Genomic DNA, 14,767 nt, shown 5'->3' with positions numbered 1-14,767 from the left:
CAACAACAAGGACAACAATAATAACTACAACAATAAAACAACAAGGACAATGAAAGGGAAAAATAAATATTTTAAAAAAGAAAAGTTATTCATAAAAACTATGTAAAGACTTATATAATTACTCATTGCAAAAAGAATGGTTGAAGCATAAGTGTTCTATGATAACTTACTTGATGTGACTTTTGAGGCAATGCTATGTTTATGGCAAATACATTTCTTATTTCTTATTCATTTCTTATCATACATTCAAATGAGGTTATGGTGGTTTAAAGTATTGTTGATGTTTCAAGAGTACAACTTCGCCTCTCATCAGATTACAGTTTACCATACCACACCACTACAATCAAGTTACAAATGTCTTTTACATTGCCCACTTGGCATTCTACTCCATATGTATCCCACTTTGGTGGTTTCTGTTACTTGTACGAGTGTCAGAGTTGGGAGTCAGGTGGTAGAGCAGTGGGTTAAGTGCATGTGGCTTGAAGCGCAAAGACCGGTGTTAGGTTAGGATCCTGGTTCAAGCCCCAGGCTCCCCACCTGCAGGGGGGTCGCTTCACAGGTGGTGAAGCAGGTCTGCAGGTGTCTATCTTTCTCTCCCCCTCTCTGTCTTCCCCTCCTCTCTCCATTTCTCTCTGTCCTATCCAACAATGACATCAATAACTACAACAATAAAAAACAAGGGCAACAAAAGGGAATAAATATTAAAAAAAAAGTGTCAGAGTTAATTTTTATTTGACTTTATTTAAATATATAGAGATATTTAAATATCTATTCTACATGTGTTGAGATTGAGATAATCTGGTATTCATGTTTTATTTCTCACATATTTTGCTTAGCATGATCCCCTTTTGTTCCTTCCACGTTGTGTTAAAAGTTGAAATTTCATCTTTTTTTATCACTGAGTATTATTCAGTGTGTATACAAGTCACATCTTTATACACTCATCTTTTTTTTTAATGTTTTTTTTTGTAATTTTATTTATTTATCTTCCCTTTTGTTGCCCTTGTTGTCTTTTTATTGTTGTTATAGTCGTCGTTGTTGGATAGGACAGAGAGAAATGGAGAGAGGAGGGGAAGACAGAGAGGAGGAGAGAAAGACAGACACCTGCAGATCTGCTTCACCACCTGTGAAGCGACTCCCCTGCAGGTGGGGAGCCGGGGGCTTGAACCGGGTTCCTTATGCCGGTCCTTGCGCTCAGCGCCACCTACACTAAACCCGCTGCGCTACAGCCCGGCTCCCCTATACACTCATCTGTGTTTGGATACTTGAGCAGTTTCAATATCTTGGTTATTATGTACATAGGTATATACTTATTTTTTCATATATGGATTTTGTGGTCTTCAGATAGTTAACTAGGTATGGAATTGTTGGATAGAAATTCATTTGTCTCTATATGTATCTCTTCTCCCCTCCCCTCCCCTCCCCTCCCCTGCCCTCCCCTCTCCTCTCCTCTTCTTCTTTTCTTTCTTTCCCTCCAGGGCTGTCACTGGGGCTCGGCACCTGCACCACAAATCCACTGCTCCTGGAGGCCATTTTTTCCCATTTTGTTGCTCTTGTTGTTGTCAATTTTTATTGTTGCCATTGATGTTGTTGGATAGGACAGAGAGAAATCCACAGAGGAGCGGAGACAGAGAGGGGGAAAGAAAGATAGACACTTGCAGACCTCCTTCGCCCCTTGTGAAGCAACCCCCCCCCCCCGCCAGTGGGGAGCCGGGGGCTCGAACCAGGGTCCTTATGCCAGTCCTTGCACTTCATGCCATGTCCACTTAGCCTGCTATGCTACTGCCTGACCCCCTCTATATGCTTTTCTTCTCTTGCATTTTGAGTAGAGTCTCTGGAGACATCCCTAATGACGATACCATGGGGTATGTCACCAGTTTTCATTATTTGTTTTTTGCATATAATTTCAAGACATTATTCCACTTTGTACTTGTTGTGAGAAAGTGGTCCAGTTTCATTCTTTTGTATTTATTCAGTTTTTTAAACTCTATCTGTTGAAGAGACTCTCCTCTCTATATTTATTACTCCTGACTCTTGTAAAAACTATTATCCATATAGATAAGGACAGAGTTCTATGCTCTCAATTCTATTTTTACTGATCTATATGTTGATTTGTATACCAGTTCTTCCTTGCTTAGGTTACTATATCATTGTGGTAGCATGACTCTTTCACATTTTCCCGAATTTCTTTGGTAGTTCTTTGGGGTTTTGTGGTTCAAACCAATGTTCTCTAACTGTTGTTCTATTTCATTATCAAATGTCGTTGGAATTTGATAAAGGTTTCATTGAAGTTATATATTACTTAGGTGGGATGGTCTTTGTATTTAATATATTAATTAATCTAACCTATGAATATAGACTATTTCTACTTTCTGCTATTCTCAGCAGTGACTTAGAGTTTTCACTGTGCATAGCTTTCATACATTTTACTATATAAATATTTCAAGGTAATCAGGTCTTTTATATTCAGTTGTAAATGGGATTTTTTAAAAAGTGATTTATATTTTGTTACTTTTTTGGAGCCAGAGACACAGGGATTACTCTGAGGGAGTAGTATAGTTTCATATGTGCATACAAAAGTATGTGTGTATGGTATTTATAAAACAACATAACTACCTCTGAAGTTCTGGTACCACTATATCAAGGAGACCCACTTCTTGCCAACAATGTTTATTATTATGTCTTCTGGGACAATTGATAATATAATTTCATCTTTTCCATTTTGGAGACCCCACCCTTTGTTTTGCCACCATAGTTATTTCTGAGGCACAGTGAGCGCTTTATTATTTTGTTTCATGTGGCGCCATTACATTAACCTAGGCCTTTATGCATGTATGATACTATTGTATAGCCTCCTTGATCCACTTTGTAACATATTTGTTTTATTGAAAGAGAGAGACAATAGAGCTTATGTAATATTACTTCATAATCATCTCTGGAGTTTCCTCTGTGACATGCATGTTTCCGCCTTTTTATTGGTACTTGAACAAAGGGTCTCATGCAAAATTTATCACATGCTCTACCAAGTGAGCTATTTCAAAATATCTTGGGTAGTTCTTTTTCTCATTTCCTTTCTATGTAATATGACATTCTGTCATTTAGGTGTCAAGATGTAATTTTTGTAGGCTATTGTAGTCTTTGATGTGACTTATTTCTATGATTGGAAGAGGCAGACAGGTTATCACTACTCAGTCATCTTCATCCCCTCCTATATTATTTTGTCTTATTTGCCAACAGGGCTATTGCTGGCACCAAGTGGGGGCTTGGTGCCACCACTAGGAATCCACTACTCCTGCAGGCTATTTTTCCCATTTTGTTGCCCTTGTTATGGTTGTTATAGCTGTTGTTGGATGGGACAGAGAGAAATCGAGAGAGGAGGGGAAGACAGAGAGGAGGAGAGAAAGACACCTGCAGACCTTCTTCACTGCTCCGAAGCGACCCCCCTGCAGGGGGTGAGTCAGGGCCTCTAACTGGATCCTTGAACATGGTTCCTCACGCTGGTCCTTGGCTTTGCTCCATGTGCGCTTAACTTGCTGTGCTACTGCCCAGCCCCCAGGTCCCACAAATTCTAAGGAACAGTTTGATGATGATGATGATTAATTTTTTGCAGGCAGTTATACATATTTTAATCAGTGGGGGTTTACTGCTCTGGGATAAATTTTTCAGATAAAGAGAGTGACACACAATGGCAATAGAGAGGAAAAGAAGCTCCAGCACCAAAGCTTTCTTTAGTGCAGTGGAGGTCAGGCTTGAACTTGGCAAAGTGAGATGTTTTGCAGATCTGCAAACTATGCTTTCATTGTGTGTATTACATGAGTAAGACTATCTAGTAGTTGTTTTTCACTTTGTATTATCCTAAGCATAATCACCTCTAGTTCTAGTCATTTCCCCCCAAAGTATATTGTCATCTTTTTAAAATTACATATATATACTTTATTCAGCCATCTGTCCATAGACATTTAGATTGCTTGCATACCTTGGCTGTTGTGAATAATGCATCCTTGAACATGGTAGATATATCCTTTTGAATTAGTGTTTTCCTATATATTAGAAATGTACTTGAGAATAGTATTCCTGGATCTTATGGTTATTCCATTTATATGTGCTTAAGGATTCTCATACTGTTTTCTATAAGGGCTAATTACTTGTCATTTTCTGTTTTATTGTTTTATTATTGTAGGCCTTTCTGACAGATATGGGGCAGAATCTAATTGTGGTTTTAATTAGCATTTCTCTAATGATATATTACATGGAGTGTTTTTTTATGTTTGTAGGCGATCTATATATCTATTTTTAGAAAATTCCTATTTTGTTAAACATATTTTAGTGCCAAATTTTTGTGCTATGCAAAGTAAGTTACTCTCATGAATTTTTTATAAACTAAAATGATATAAAGATGCAATTTTTTAAAATTTCTTTTCTCAGGAATTAATGCTTTACATTCAACAGTAAATACAATAGTTTGTAAATGCGTAACATTTCCCAGTTTTCCATATAACTATATACAACCCCCACTAGGTCCTCTGTCATCCTTCTTGGATATGCGTTCTCCCCAACTACCCATCCCAGAGTCTTTTAATTTGGTGCAATAGGCCAATTCTAGTTCAGGTTCTACTTGTGTTTTCTCTTCTGATCCTGTTTTTCAACTTCTGCCTGAGAGTGAGATCATCCCATATTCATCCTTCTGTTTCTGACTTATTTCACTTAAAATGAATTTTTCAAGGTCCATACAAGATCGGCTGAAAATGGTGAAGTCACCATATTTTAAAGCTGAGTAGTATTCCATTGTGTATATATACCACAACATGCTCAGCCACCCATCTGTTGTTGGACACCTGGGTTGCTTCCAGGTTTTGGCTATTACAAATTGTGCTGCCAAGAACATATGTGTACACAGATCCTTTTGGATGGGCGTGCTGGGCTCCTTAGGATATATCCCCAGGAGTAGAATTGCAGGGTCATAGGGTAGGTCCATTTCTAGCCTTCTGAGAGTTCTCCAGACTGTTCTCCACAGAGGTTGGACCAATTTACATTCCCACCAGCAGTGCAGGAGGGCTCCTTTGACCCCACAACCTCTCCAGCATTTGCTACTGTTACCTTTTCTGATGTATGACTAAAGATGCAATTTTTATTAATCCATATGGAAAAGTTTTTTAGCATTCTTCTACATCTACCCCAAATAATTCACTAACTCATACCAAATAACACATAAAACTACTCTAACACTCAGCACAGTTAATGTAGAACTAGATAAGTGACTTGGGATTGCTTGAGGTATGCACCCCTTTCGTAACAGCTTCTAGTAAAACATCAGATGAATGCTATTTTTTTGTCTTATGTTGTTGTAAAGGTAAAAATCATCTTTATATTTATTTGGTTGATTGAAAAAAGTACCAATATGGTTCTTTTATAAAGTCAAATGACAATACAATCTTTTACCAAGTGGACAATATCTGTTTTCTGTATTTTTAATTTTTTTCTTTCTTTATTGGGGATTAATGGTTTACAGTTAACAGTAAAATGTAATAGTTTGTACATGCATAATATTTCCACATAACAATACAACCCCCACTAGGTCCTCCTCTGCCATCATGTTCTAGGACCTGAACATTCCCCCCTCACCCCAGAGTCTTTTACTTTGGTGCAATACATTGATGTTTTCTGTATTTTATACAGACCTATCCCAAAGATAAAACATTTTGATGCCTCCAAGTATCACTGTTCTCCATTTAATGTAAAGATAGCCTTACATTTGTATTTGATTTATTTTTTCAGTGTCATTATGTAGATTTGAGACCATTTGCATTCTACGGATAGCTGGTTATAGAACACACATTTCATGATCTTTCAAATAAGGAAATTAGAGCTGGCAAAATAGGTCCCTTGGATAGGGCACTGTTTTGCTATATTCTCAGTCTACTATAAGTCTAACTTCACTGCACTGAAGGACAAAGCTTCTCTAATATTATTTCTTTCCTTCTCTCTCTTTGCCTCGCTCTGTCTGAAAAAGTCACCCAGGAGTGGTAAATCCCCAACGATAACAAAAAGAGAGAGAGAGAGAGAGAGAGAGAGAGGAAATTGTTTGAAACTTTGAGTTTCTTAGAGTTTAGTGTTTTAATACTTTTAGGAAATCATAGGAATAATTGAGTATCATACCTCTATTACTTAATATGAATATTAAAATTTTCATTATTTTGTTGCTTTTCTATGAAGTCATTATCAGTGTTATTTATATTTAAAAATATCATGTTCCATTTTATCAAATAGGTATGCCTTCATTTAATGAGATATTAATTATCTGAATCATTGTATAAATATTTTCATAATTATAATGTTTATTTTCATAATGTTTGCTTTCTAATTATAGGTAGCCTGCATGCAGTTTATAAATGCTCTAGTGACTTCTCCTTATGAACTTGATTTTCGAATACATTTAAGGAATGAATTCCTTCGTTCAGGACTAAAAACAATGCTACCTGTAAGTTAAGTATATACATTTATTATGTCTATGAACTTTTTCATATTTTCAGCAAAGTAAATAAATTTATTTTTCTATTTTGTGAAGCATTATATACTATTCTATATATTGTAGTGAAATCTCATATCTGATGAATCTGAATTCAACTAATGAAAGTAATGGGTTTTTTCCTTCCTTTTTGCTTTTATCTGATAGGATAGACATAAATTGTGAAAGGAGAGGGGATAGAGAGGGACAGAGAAAAAGAGATACCTGCAGACCTGCTTCACCACTCATGAAGCTACCCCCATGCAGATAGAGACCTTCAGCTTAAATATGGGTCCTCATACATAGTAACGTGTGTTCAATCTGGTACACCACCACCTGACGCCCTGTTTCTTTTTATTGGAAAGGAAGTTCTTTTCTTGGATTTTTAGTTTTGAGAACAGAAACTTGTACTATTGCTTTGGAGTTTCAATTTTAACTAATTTTTCATTATTTAATAACATTTGATTATGTTATGCCTAAGTATGCACAGTATTTTGAACAGTATATGCTAGAACAATTATTTTTAAATTATACTTATTATAATATTGTAGGAATTTTTCTAGATAAAATTAATTTTACTTTATTATTTGAATGTATATGCTCTGTGATACTTGTACCATTTTAAAATTAATACATAGGATTGATCTGAAATAAATTAGCATATTTAGTTTATACATGCAAATGCAACTACATTGATTTTAAAGACATTTTAATACTTATACACATTATAGTGTAGTCCCTTTCCCCCACAGCCACTCCAACAGTTGGTGATTCTGTCTTCTCTAATTTATGACATTCTCATAGGTATATAGAAGCATCATTGTAGTTTTTTAATTTTTTTATTAATAAAATGGAGATATTGACTAGACCATAGGAGAAGAAGGGTATAATTCCATACATTACCACTAGAATTGCTATGCCATCCACTACCCACCTCCCCCATTTGAAAGCTCTCCATTCTTTATCCCTCTGGCAGTATGGACCCAGGATCATTATGGGGTGCAGAAGGTGGAAGGTCTAGCTTTTGTAATTGCTTCCCTCCTGAACATAGGTGTTAGCAGGTTGATCCATACTCCTAGCCTGTCTCTCTCTTTCCCTAGTGGGGCAGGGGTCTGGGGAAGAGGGCTCCAGGACATATTGGTGGGGTCATCTGCCCAGGGAAGTCCGGTTGGCATCATGGTAGCATCTGGAACCTTGTGGCTGAAAAAGAGTTAACATATAAAGCCATACAAATTGTTGACTAATCATGAACCTAAAGGCAAGAATATTGCAAATGAGGATTTGAGGATCTCCATTTTGGAAAAATCTAGTAGTCTATTTTAGGTATATTCTGGGGGGGCCATGACTTTCCTAGTTTTTACCTGAATCTTGACAGCTAACATGCAGGTGGAACCAAGGTATTGTCTGGGGAGATGGTGTCATAGTTGGAAAAAGGACTAGAAAGCTGGATCAGGAAAGACAGTAGCTCCCAAATATGGGGAAAGTATATAAATACTGTGAACTGTAAACCCCATGAATTTCATCTGGGGCCCATATTTAGCATCGTAATCTATGTGGCCTCTGTATCCCTGTAGCTCTGAGTTCTAATTCTGTAGTCATGGCTAAGAGTAATATTGTAGACTACACTAATTTCAAGACTGGTCTTCCTCGGGTGGTAGATTATGTTGTCCTACCTCCCTTCAGAAAATGGAACATTCCCTACTATTGTTGATCCACATTGAGGGCCAGGTCCTGTATAGGCCCACAAAAGGGTCCATTGTGATGTTCCAATGAAGACGAACAGTGACTGTGGAGAGAGGGATCTGTTAGAGGTCTAGGCCCATCATGTCTGAGTTGGAATCCCAGGACTCCCTGTCTTGGGCCTCAGGCCTTGCATGATATAGCAGATCTGAACAATGGGATTTTCAAAGTTAATCATTGTAGTTTTTATTTGCATTTCCCTGATCATCAGTGACTTTGAGCATTTTTTCATATTTCTGTTGGCCCTTTAAATCTTTTCTTTGGAGATGATTCTGCTCATATCCCCCTTATTTTTCAATGCTTTTTTTTATCTTTTCGTTGTTGATTTTGTTATTTTTATATTTTGGTTATAAATCCTCTGTCCTATGTATGACACCTGACATTGCAAAAAAATGTATTATATTACATACTTCTATTCAAAAGATAAAATTTGAAGTAAAGTTGCTGTTGAATATAGTGGAGTCTATATATAGCAAACCTACAGCCAACATCATACTCAATGGAGAGAAGCTGAAAGCATTCCCCCTCAGATCGGGGACTAGACAGGGTTGTCCACTGTCACCGTTACTCTTCAACATAGTATTGGAAGTTCTTGCCATAGCAATCAGGCAAGAGAAAGAAATCAAAGGGATACAGATTGGAAGGGAAGAAGTCAAGCTCTCACTATTTGCAGATGATATGATAGTATACATAGAAAGACCTAAAGAATCCAGTAGAAAATTACTGGAAGTTGTTAGGCAATATAGCAAGGTATCAGGCTACAAAATCAATGTACAAAAATCAGTGGCATTTCTTTATGCAAACACTAAATCTGAAGAAGAAGAAGACATCCAGAAATCACTCCCATTTACTGTTTCAGCAAAATCAATCAAATACCTAGGAATAAAGTTGACCAAAGAAGTGAAAGACTTGTATACTGAAAACTATGAGTTGCTACTCAAGGAGATAGAAACTGATACCAAGAAATGGAAAGATATCCCATGCTCATGGATTGGAAGAATAAATATCATCAAAATGAATATTCTCCCCAGAGCCATATACAAATTTAATGCAATACCCATCAAAGTTCCACCAGGCTTCTTTAAGAGAATAGAACAAACACTACAATCATTTATCTGGAACCTGAAAACACCTAGAATTGCCAAAACCATCTTAAGGAAAAGAAACAGAAATGGAGGCATCACACTCCCAGACCTTAAACTATATTATAAAGCCATCATCATCAAAACAGCATGGTACTGGAACAAAAATAGGCACACAGAGCAGTGGAACAGAATTGAAAGCCCAGAAGTAAATCCCAACACCTATGGGCATCTAATCTTTGATAAGGGGGCCCAAAGGATTAAATGGAAAAAGGAGGCTCTCTTCAATAAATGGTGCTGGGAAAACTGGGTTGAAACATGCAGAAGAATGAAATTGAACCACTTTATCTCACCAGAAACAAAAATCAACTCCAAATGGATCAAAGACCTAGATGTCAGACCAGAAACAATCAAATACTTAGAGGAAAACATTGGTAAAACACTTTCCCACATACACCTCAAGGACATCTTTGATGAATCAAACCCAATTGCAAGGAAGACCAAAGCAGAAACAAACCAATGGGACTACATCAAATTGAAAAGCTTCTGCACTTCCAAAGAAATTATTAAACAAACAGAGAGACCCCTCACAGAATGGGAGAAGATCTTCACATGCCAGACATCAGACAAGAAAATAATCACCAAAATATATAAAGAGCACAGCAAACTTAGCCGCAAAAAAGCAAATGACCCCATCCAAAAATGGGCAGAGGAAATGAACAAAACATACACCACAGAGGAGATCCAAAAGGCTAACAAACATATGAAAAACTGCTCTAGGTCACTGATTATCAGATAAATATATGTTTTGACAAACATACTACTTATTTACATACCAAGTCAGTTTTAAAATATAGTTATAGTAGTTTGTAAGACTAAATAACTTCACAATTTCCTCCCCCCCCCTCTCTCTCTATATATATTGCATTTCTTTTGTGGTGTAGGGCTTTGTACCTGAATGGATTCCACTGCTGACAGAAGAACCTTTATTTTTAAAAATTTTAGATATTGTATTACAATAAATGCCTTTTATCTCCTGGATGTAAAACTAAATCTAGATCAAATTATTAAGATATTATTAAGTATAGATATATTCACTTGCTATATATGTTTCATGAAATTATGTAGAAATATATTAATAGATATTATATGATCTGTAAGTAATTTTTTAGGATATTATGTATGTTAAAATGAAAGTTTATAAATTGCATAAACTTGTGTTTGCCTTGTTATGGTAATTGAATTTCTCTTTATAATTGTTTCACTTAATAAAAATAGAAGCAAGGAATATTTGTTCTACCTAATTTGAAGTACATCATGCTTGCATTTTTTTTTTAGAGTTCAAGCTCAGTTGTGAACATGCTAGTCTCTTTCAATATCACCCTAGAGCACCTACAATTGTGATTATCGATTTGGGTTTTGAAAACTGCAGTTTAATGGACTCATAATAAAATATATTCCAGGTGATATGTATTAAGCCCAACAAGCTCTGGTGTGGCATGCTTCCAAGATTATGTTTATATTACTACTTTAAAAATTATCAGAAGTTTGTAATGCATGTGCTTATAATATATTAGAAAAATAAATCTTGGATGCCCAAGTTGGTATTTTGTGATTGGGCTAAGCAAAACTGAAAGGTGGAGGAGGATGCTGGATATCTTGCTTTAAAAATCACAAAATATTACTTAAAACAAAATTGCTTATACAATATTTTACTCCATTCCTGGGACGGCTGTGCTTGAATATATATTTGTGTTTGTTCTTTATTAATACAGTTGATATATACTTTCATATTTTTTTGCCAGAGACATTTGTGATTGTTTTAGCTGCATGAGTTATTTTGATATCTATGGTTAGCTTATTTAGTCAAGTTGAGAATGTTTATTTTGGGTTGTTAACAATTACAATTTTTCCATTTGAATGTGTTCATTAATTTTTCAATACGAGTAATAAAAATCTAAGGCATCAAAAGAAATGTAATGAATTTGAAGAGGCGGTTGTATATTAAAATAGGAAAGCATAGTAAATGCTCTCCTTTCAGGAAACTTAACTGCCTGATACAATATTTCAAATTGCTGCTATGTATGTAGATATATAGATATGTTTTCATCTTTATTGTGAAAATATGGTATTGTCAAATATCCATATGCTAATTTTTTAATTTTCATATACTAGGAACTAAAAGAAAAGGAAAATGATGAACTTGATATTCAGTTGAAAGTATTTGACGAGAATAAAGAGGATGACCTAACAGAATTATCACACCGTCTCAATGACATTCGAACAGAAATGGAATATCCTTTTGATGAATAGCAAAAATTATTTTGCTCCTATTTTGAAAAACAAAATTTGTTGGTGATTTTGTGAACCATTGTTAGAATTATTTTCTCTAAGTCATATATATATATATATATATATATATATAATATTTATACATACAACATCATTTTGATATCGTCTTTGAGATGCATTTTGAGGAATTGAATCTGTCCTGTTGATTTATAGAGACTATGCTGCCATCGTTGTAATAGCTTGCTATATATTATAAACTCTGCTCAATGACTTTAATAGCCATGAGCCTAAGGCAATATAATACCCATATGAGTATATAGCTATTACCTGTTTGGGGGTTATTGTGTAATATTCCAATACTATAGAAATATAATTTTAAAAATTAGATATGTTAATATTTGATTATAAGAAGATCATGTAGTAGAAATATTTTAGTCAAATGCAATCGACCAATGTTCATCTTGTGGCAATGTTTTTAAATGATTGAGAAAAGCATTGCTATTCCAGCTAGCTAGCATGCATGATTTCACTGCTTTTGGGCCATTTTTCTTGTTATTCTTTTTATTTAAGTAAGAGAGATGGTTAGATAGAGAAAGATGGGGTGGGGGGAGAATTGCATCTCCTCACCACTCAACCATCTGCAGAAATTCTTCTAGTGCTATAATTGAATGCTGTGCCATGTTGGGGTTTTAACATGGGACATCACACATAGTAAAGTACATATTCTCTCCCATCCTACATGAAATAGGAGTTGTATCCCTCTTATCCTATGTTTTTTTGTCAGTGTTTTAATAAAAATTAAAAAAGGAAATATATTTTAAGTCTAAAAGATGGTTGTACTATTATTGCTGATTATTCATTCCATGTCCATTATATTTATCCATTGTGGATTCTTGACTAATACAGTATACTTCTAAAAAAATCATTCTGTTATATAGACCTTCTTCTATTATGTCTTCTTCCCATTTCTTTCTTATCCCCCCCCAAGTGGTAATAATATTGTCTTCCTATTATTTTATTTGTGTACAACAACTGCCCTAGGATTAATGGCAGAAATGTTTTATCTTCTACCTTAAATACTCCTATTAAATTGTCTTACACTTGGGTAAATGTGTGTGCAGTGAATATCACTGTCTCATTTTTGAGGATTTATTTCTGAGAGAGAGGGGGAGAAGGGGGAGAGAGAGAGAGAGAGAGAGAGAGAGAGAGAGAGAACCAGAGAGAGAGAGAGAGAGAACCAGAGAGAGAGAGAGAACCAGAGAACCAGAGCATCACTCTGGTGCATGTGATGATGAGTATCAAACCTGGGACCTCATGCTTGAGAATTCAAGGCTTTATCCACTATGTCATCTCCCAGACCTCAAAAGTAAATTCTAATAATATTTTATCTATCATTGGTGACACTATATGGTTTCTCTGATATTAAGGATTTTTTATATTGCAAATGGCTTGCCTTCTTTGTATGGATTTCTCTTTTAATAAAACTCCACGTTAAAGCTAATTTTGAGTCTGTTCTGTAGACATTTTAAGGAACTTTAAAATTTTTAAATTACTCTTAGGTGAAGGGTGGTGGCACAGCTTATGTCACCATTTGTGAGTACCTCTCTCTCTCAAAGAAGGGGGCACTGGAAAGATGTAATCATTCAGGTAAGGGTCCCCAACAAGGATTCTATTGATTAAATATAATAAATTTAAATATTAAAATAAAATATTAAATTCAATAAAATGTTGAAATTTCAGGTTATTGTCAGGATATTGGCCTGCATCTTCTACCTTTCTTTTACATTGATTTTATAGGTTAATACATTTTATTATAAAAGTAAGTTCGTTTGAAATTTTTTTTAGTTCACTAAAAAAGAATTTGAGCTTATGCCACTCTATTTGTATCCTAAAATTATTTCATCTATTTTTTCTCTGTCTTTAAAAAAAAGAAACACAAATAAATTCACATGACAGTTCAGATTTGTTTTACCTGCATGTGAAACAAAAATGGTTTTGTGAATTTTTAGCAGTCTACAAAATATTTTATTTTATTCTATCTTATGTGACCATAAAATTACATTAGTAGTGATTTGCATGGATTATATAGATCATCCATCACTATGACAGAAAAATCAAGAGAAAAGCATTTTCTTTGATGACACTATTGTTCCAGGGGTACTATGTATAGTCTGGAATTTAAAATGTGAACCACGGGTCATTTATGGGTTTTGTGGTTAAAAATGTCTTTGATCTACTTGTAAAGTTTGTGTTCATTATTAGGTATTAAAGTAATCCTTTTCTTAAATGTATAAATGCTGTATTGTAGAGTTAGAATTTTAGAAACAGCAGTTGGTATAAGATGATATGCCAGTGTTTTAACTAATGAAATGGTTTGGTATGAAATTAAACTTTCACCAATTACCTTCAATTTTTTCCTTTACTTACTTCCTACTGACATGAATGAAGTATACCATCTTCTGTATAATATGTTGAAGGACACTGCTGCTGAAAATTATTTATTATCTATTTTACAACACTTTTTGCTAATAAGAAATGATTATTATATTAGGTAAGAATATATTCTAATAACAAAATTCACATAAGTTGGACAGGTCATTAAATAAAAATTAAAAATGTAATGGAATCAATAAATTATATGCATATATACAAAGTATAAGGGTTTGAAAAATTTTAACATTTTTAAATGTATCAATTGTGTTTAATTGTGCCAAAATATTATATTTATCAAAATTTACACCCCAGTGACAGAACTGTAGTGACAATGAACTCAATAGATTTTAGTTACTCTATAATAAATTTTCTTTACAAGTTAGTAATAACACAGAATAGGAACTGAATAATCTGTTTAGAATTTTCAGGGGGTTGCACATTTTAATAGATAAAACTTTATTGGTTCTAATTATCTAGAAACAAATATATATTTGATTATGATTATGGTAATATTTAAGTTTTACATCTAGCTATGCAATTCTTTGGAGTAAACTAATATGATAGTAATCCATAAAGTTTAATATTTTAATACATAATAACTGGAATATATGTCTTAAAGCTAGAAGTTATAGGCTTCTGAGTTTCTGAATTTATTCATAAACTGGTATCTATGATATTGTCTTTAACTGTTCAAGAGACCCTTAGTTGTTCTTTG

At 34.6% G+C, this 14,767-nt stretch overlaps 1 protein-coding gene across 1 annotated transcript in view; it reads left to right on the top strand.

Moving 5' to 3' along the window:
- Nucleotides 1-14,767, top strand: part of DIAPH2 (diaphanous related formin 2) — an 816,245-nt gene that overhangs the window by 143,983 nt on the left and 657,495 nt on the right. The window contains exons 11-13 of the mRNA XM_060182500.1: nt 6,368-6,478; nt 11,503-11,621; nt 14,054-14,170. Of these exons, the coding sequence (XP_060038483.1) occupies nt 6,368-6,478; nt 11,503-11,621; nt 14,054-14,170 (347 nt within the window). The remainder of the gene's footprint in view (nt 1-6,367; nt 6,479-11,502; nt 11,622-14,053; nt 14,171-14,767) is intronic.

This window comes from Erinaceus europaeus, chromosome X (genome assembly GCF_950295315.1).
Source record: "Erinaceus europaeus chromosome X, mEriEur2.1, whole genome shotgun sequence".
In the NCBI taxonomy this organism is placed as follows: Eukaryota; Metazoa; Chordata; class Mammalia; order Eulipotyphla; family Erinaceidae; genus Erinaceus; species Erinaceus europaeus.
This window is presented reverse-complemented; position numbering and strand designations above follow the sequence as displayed.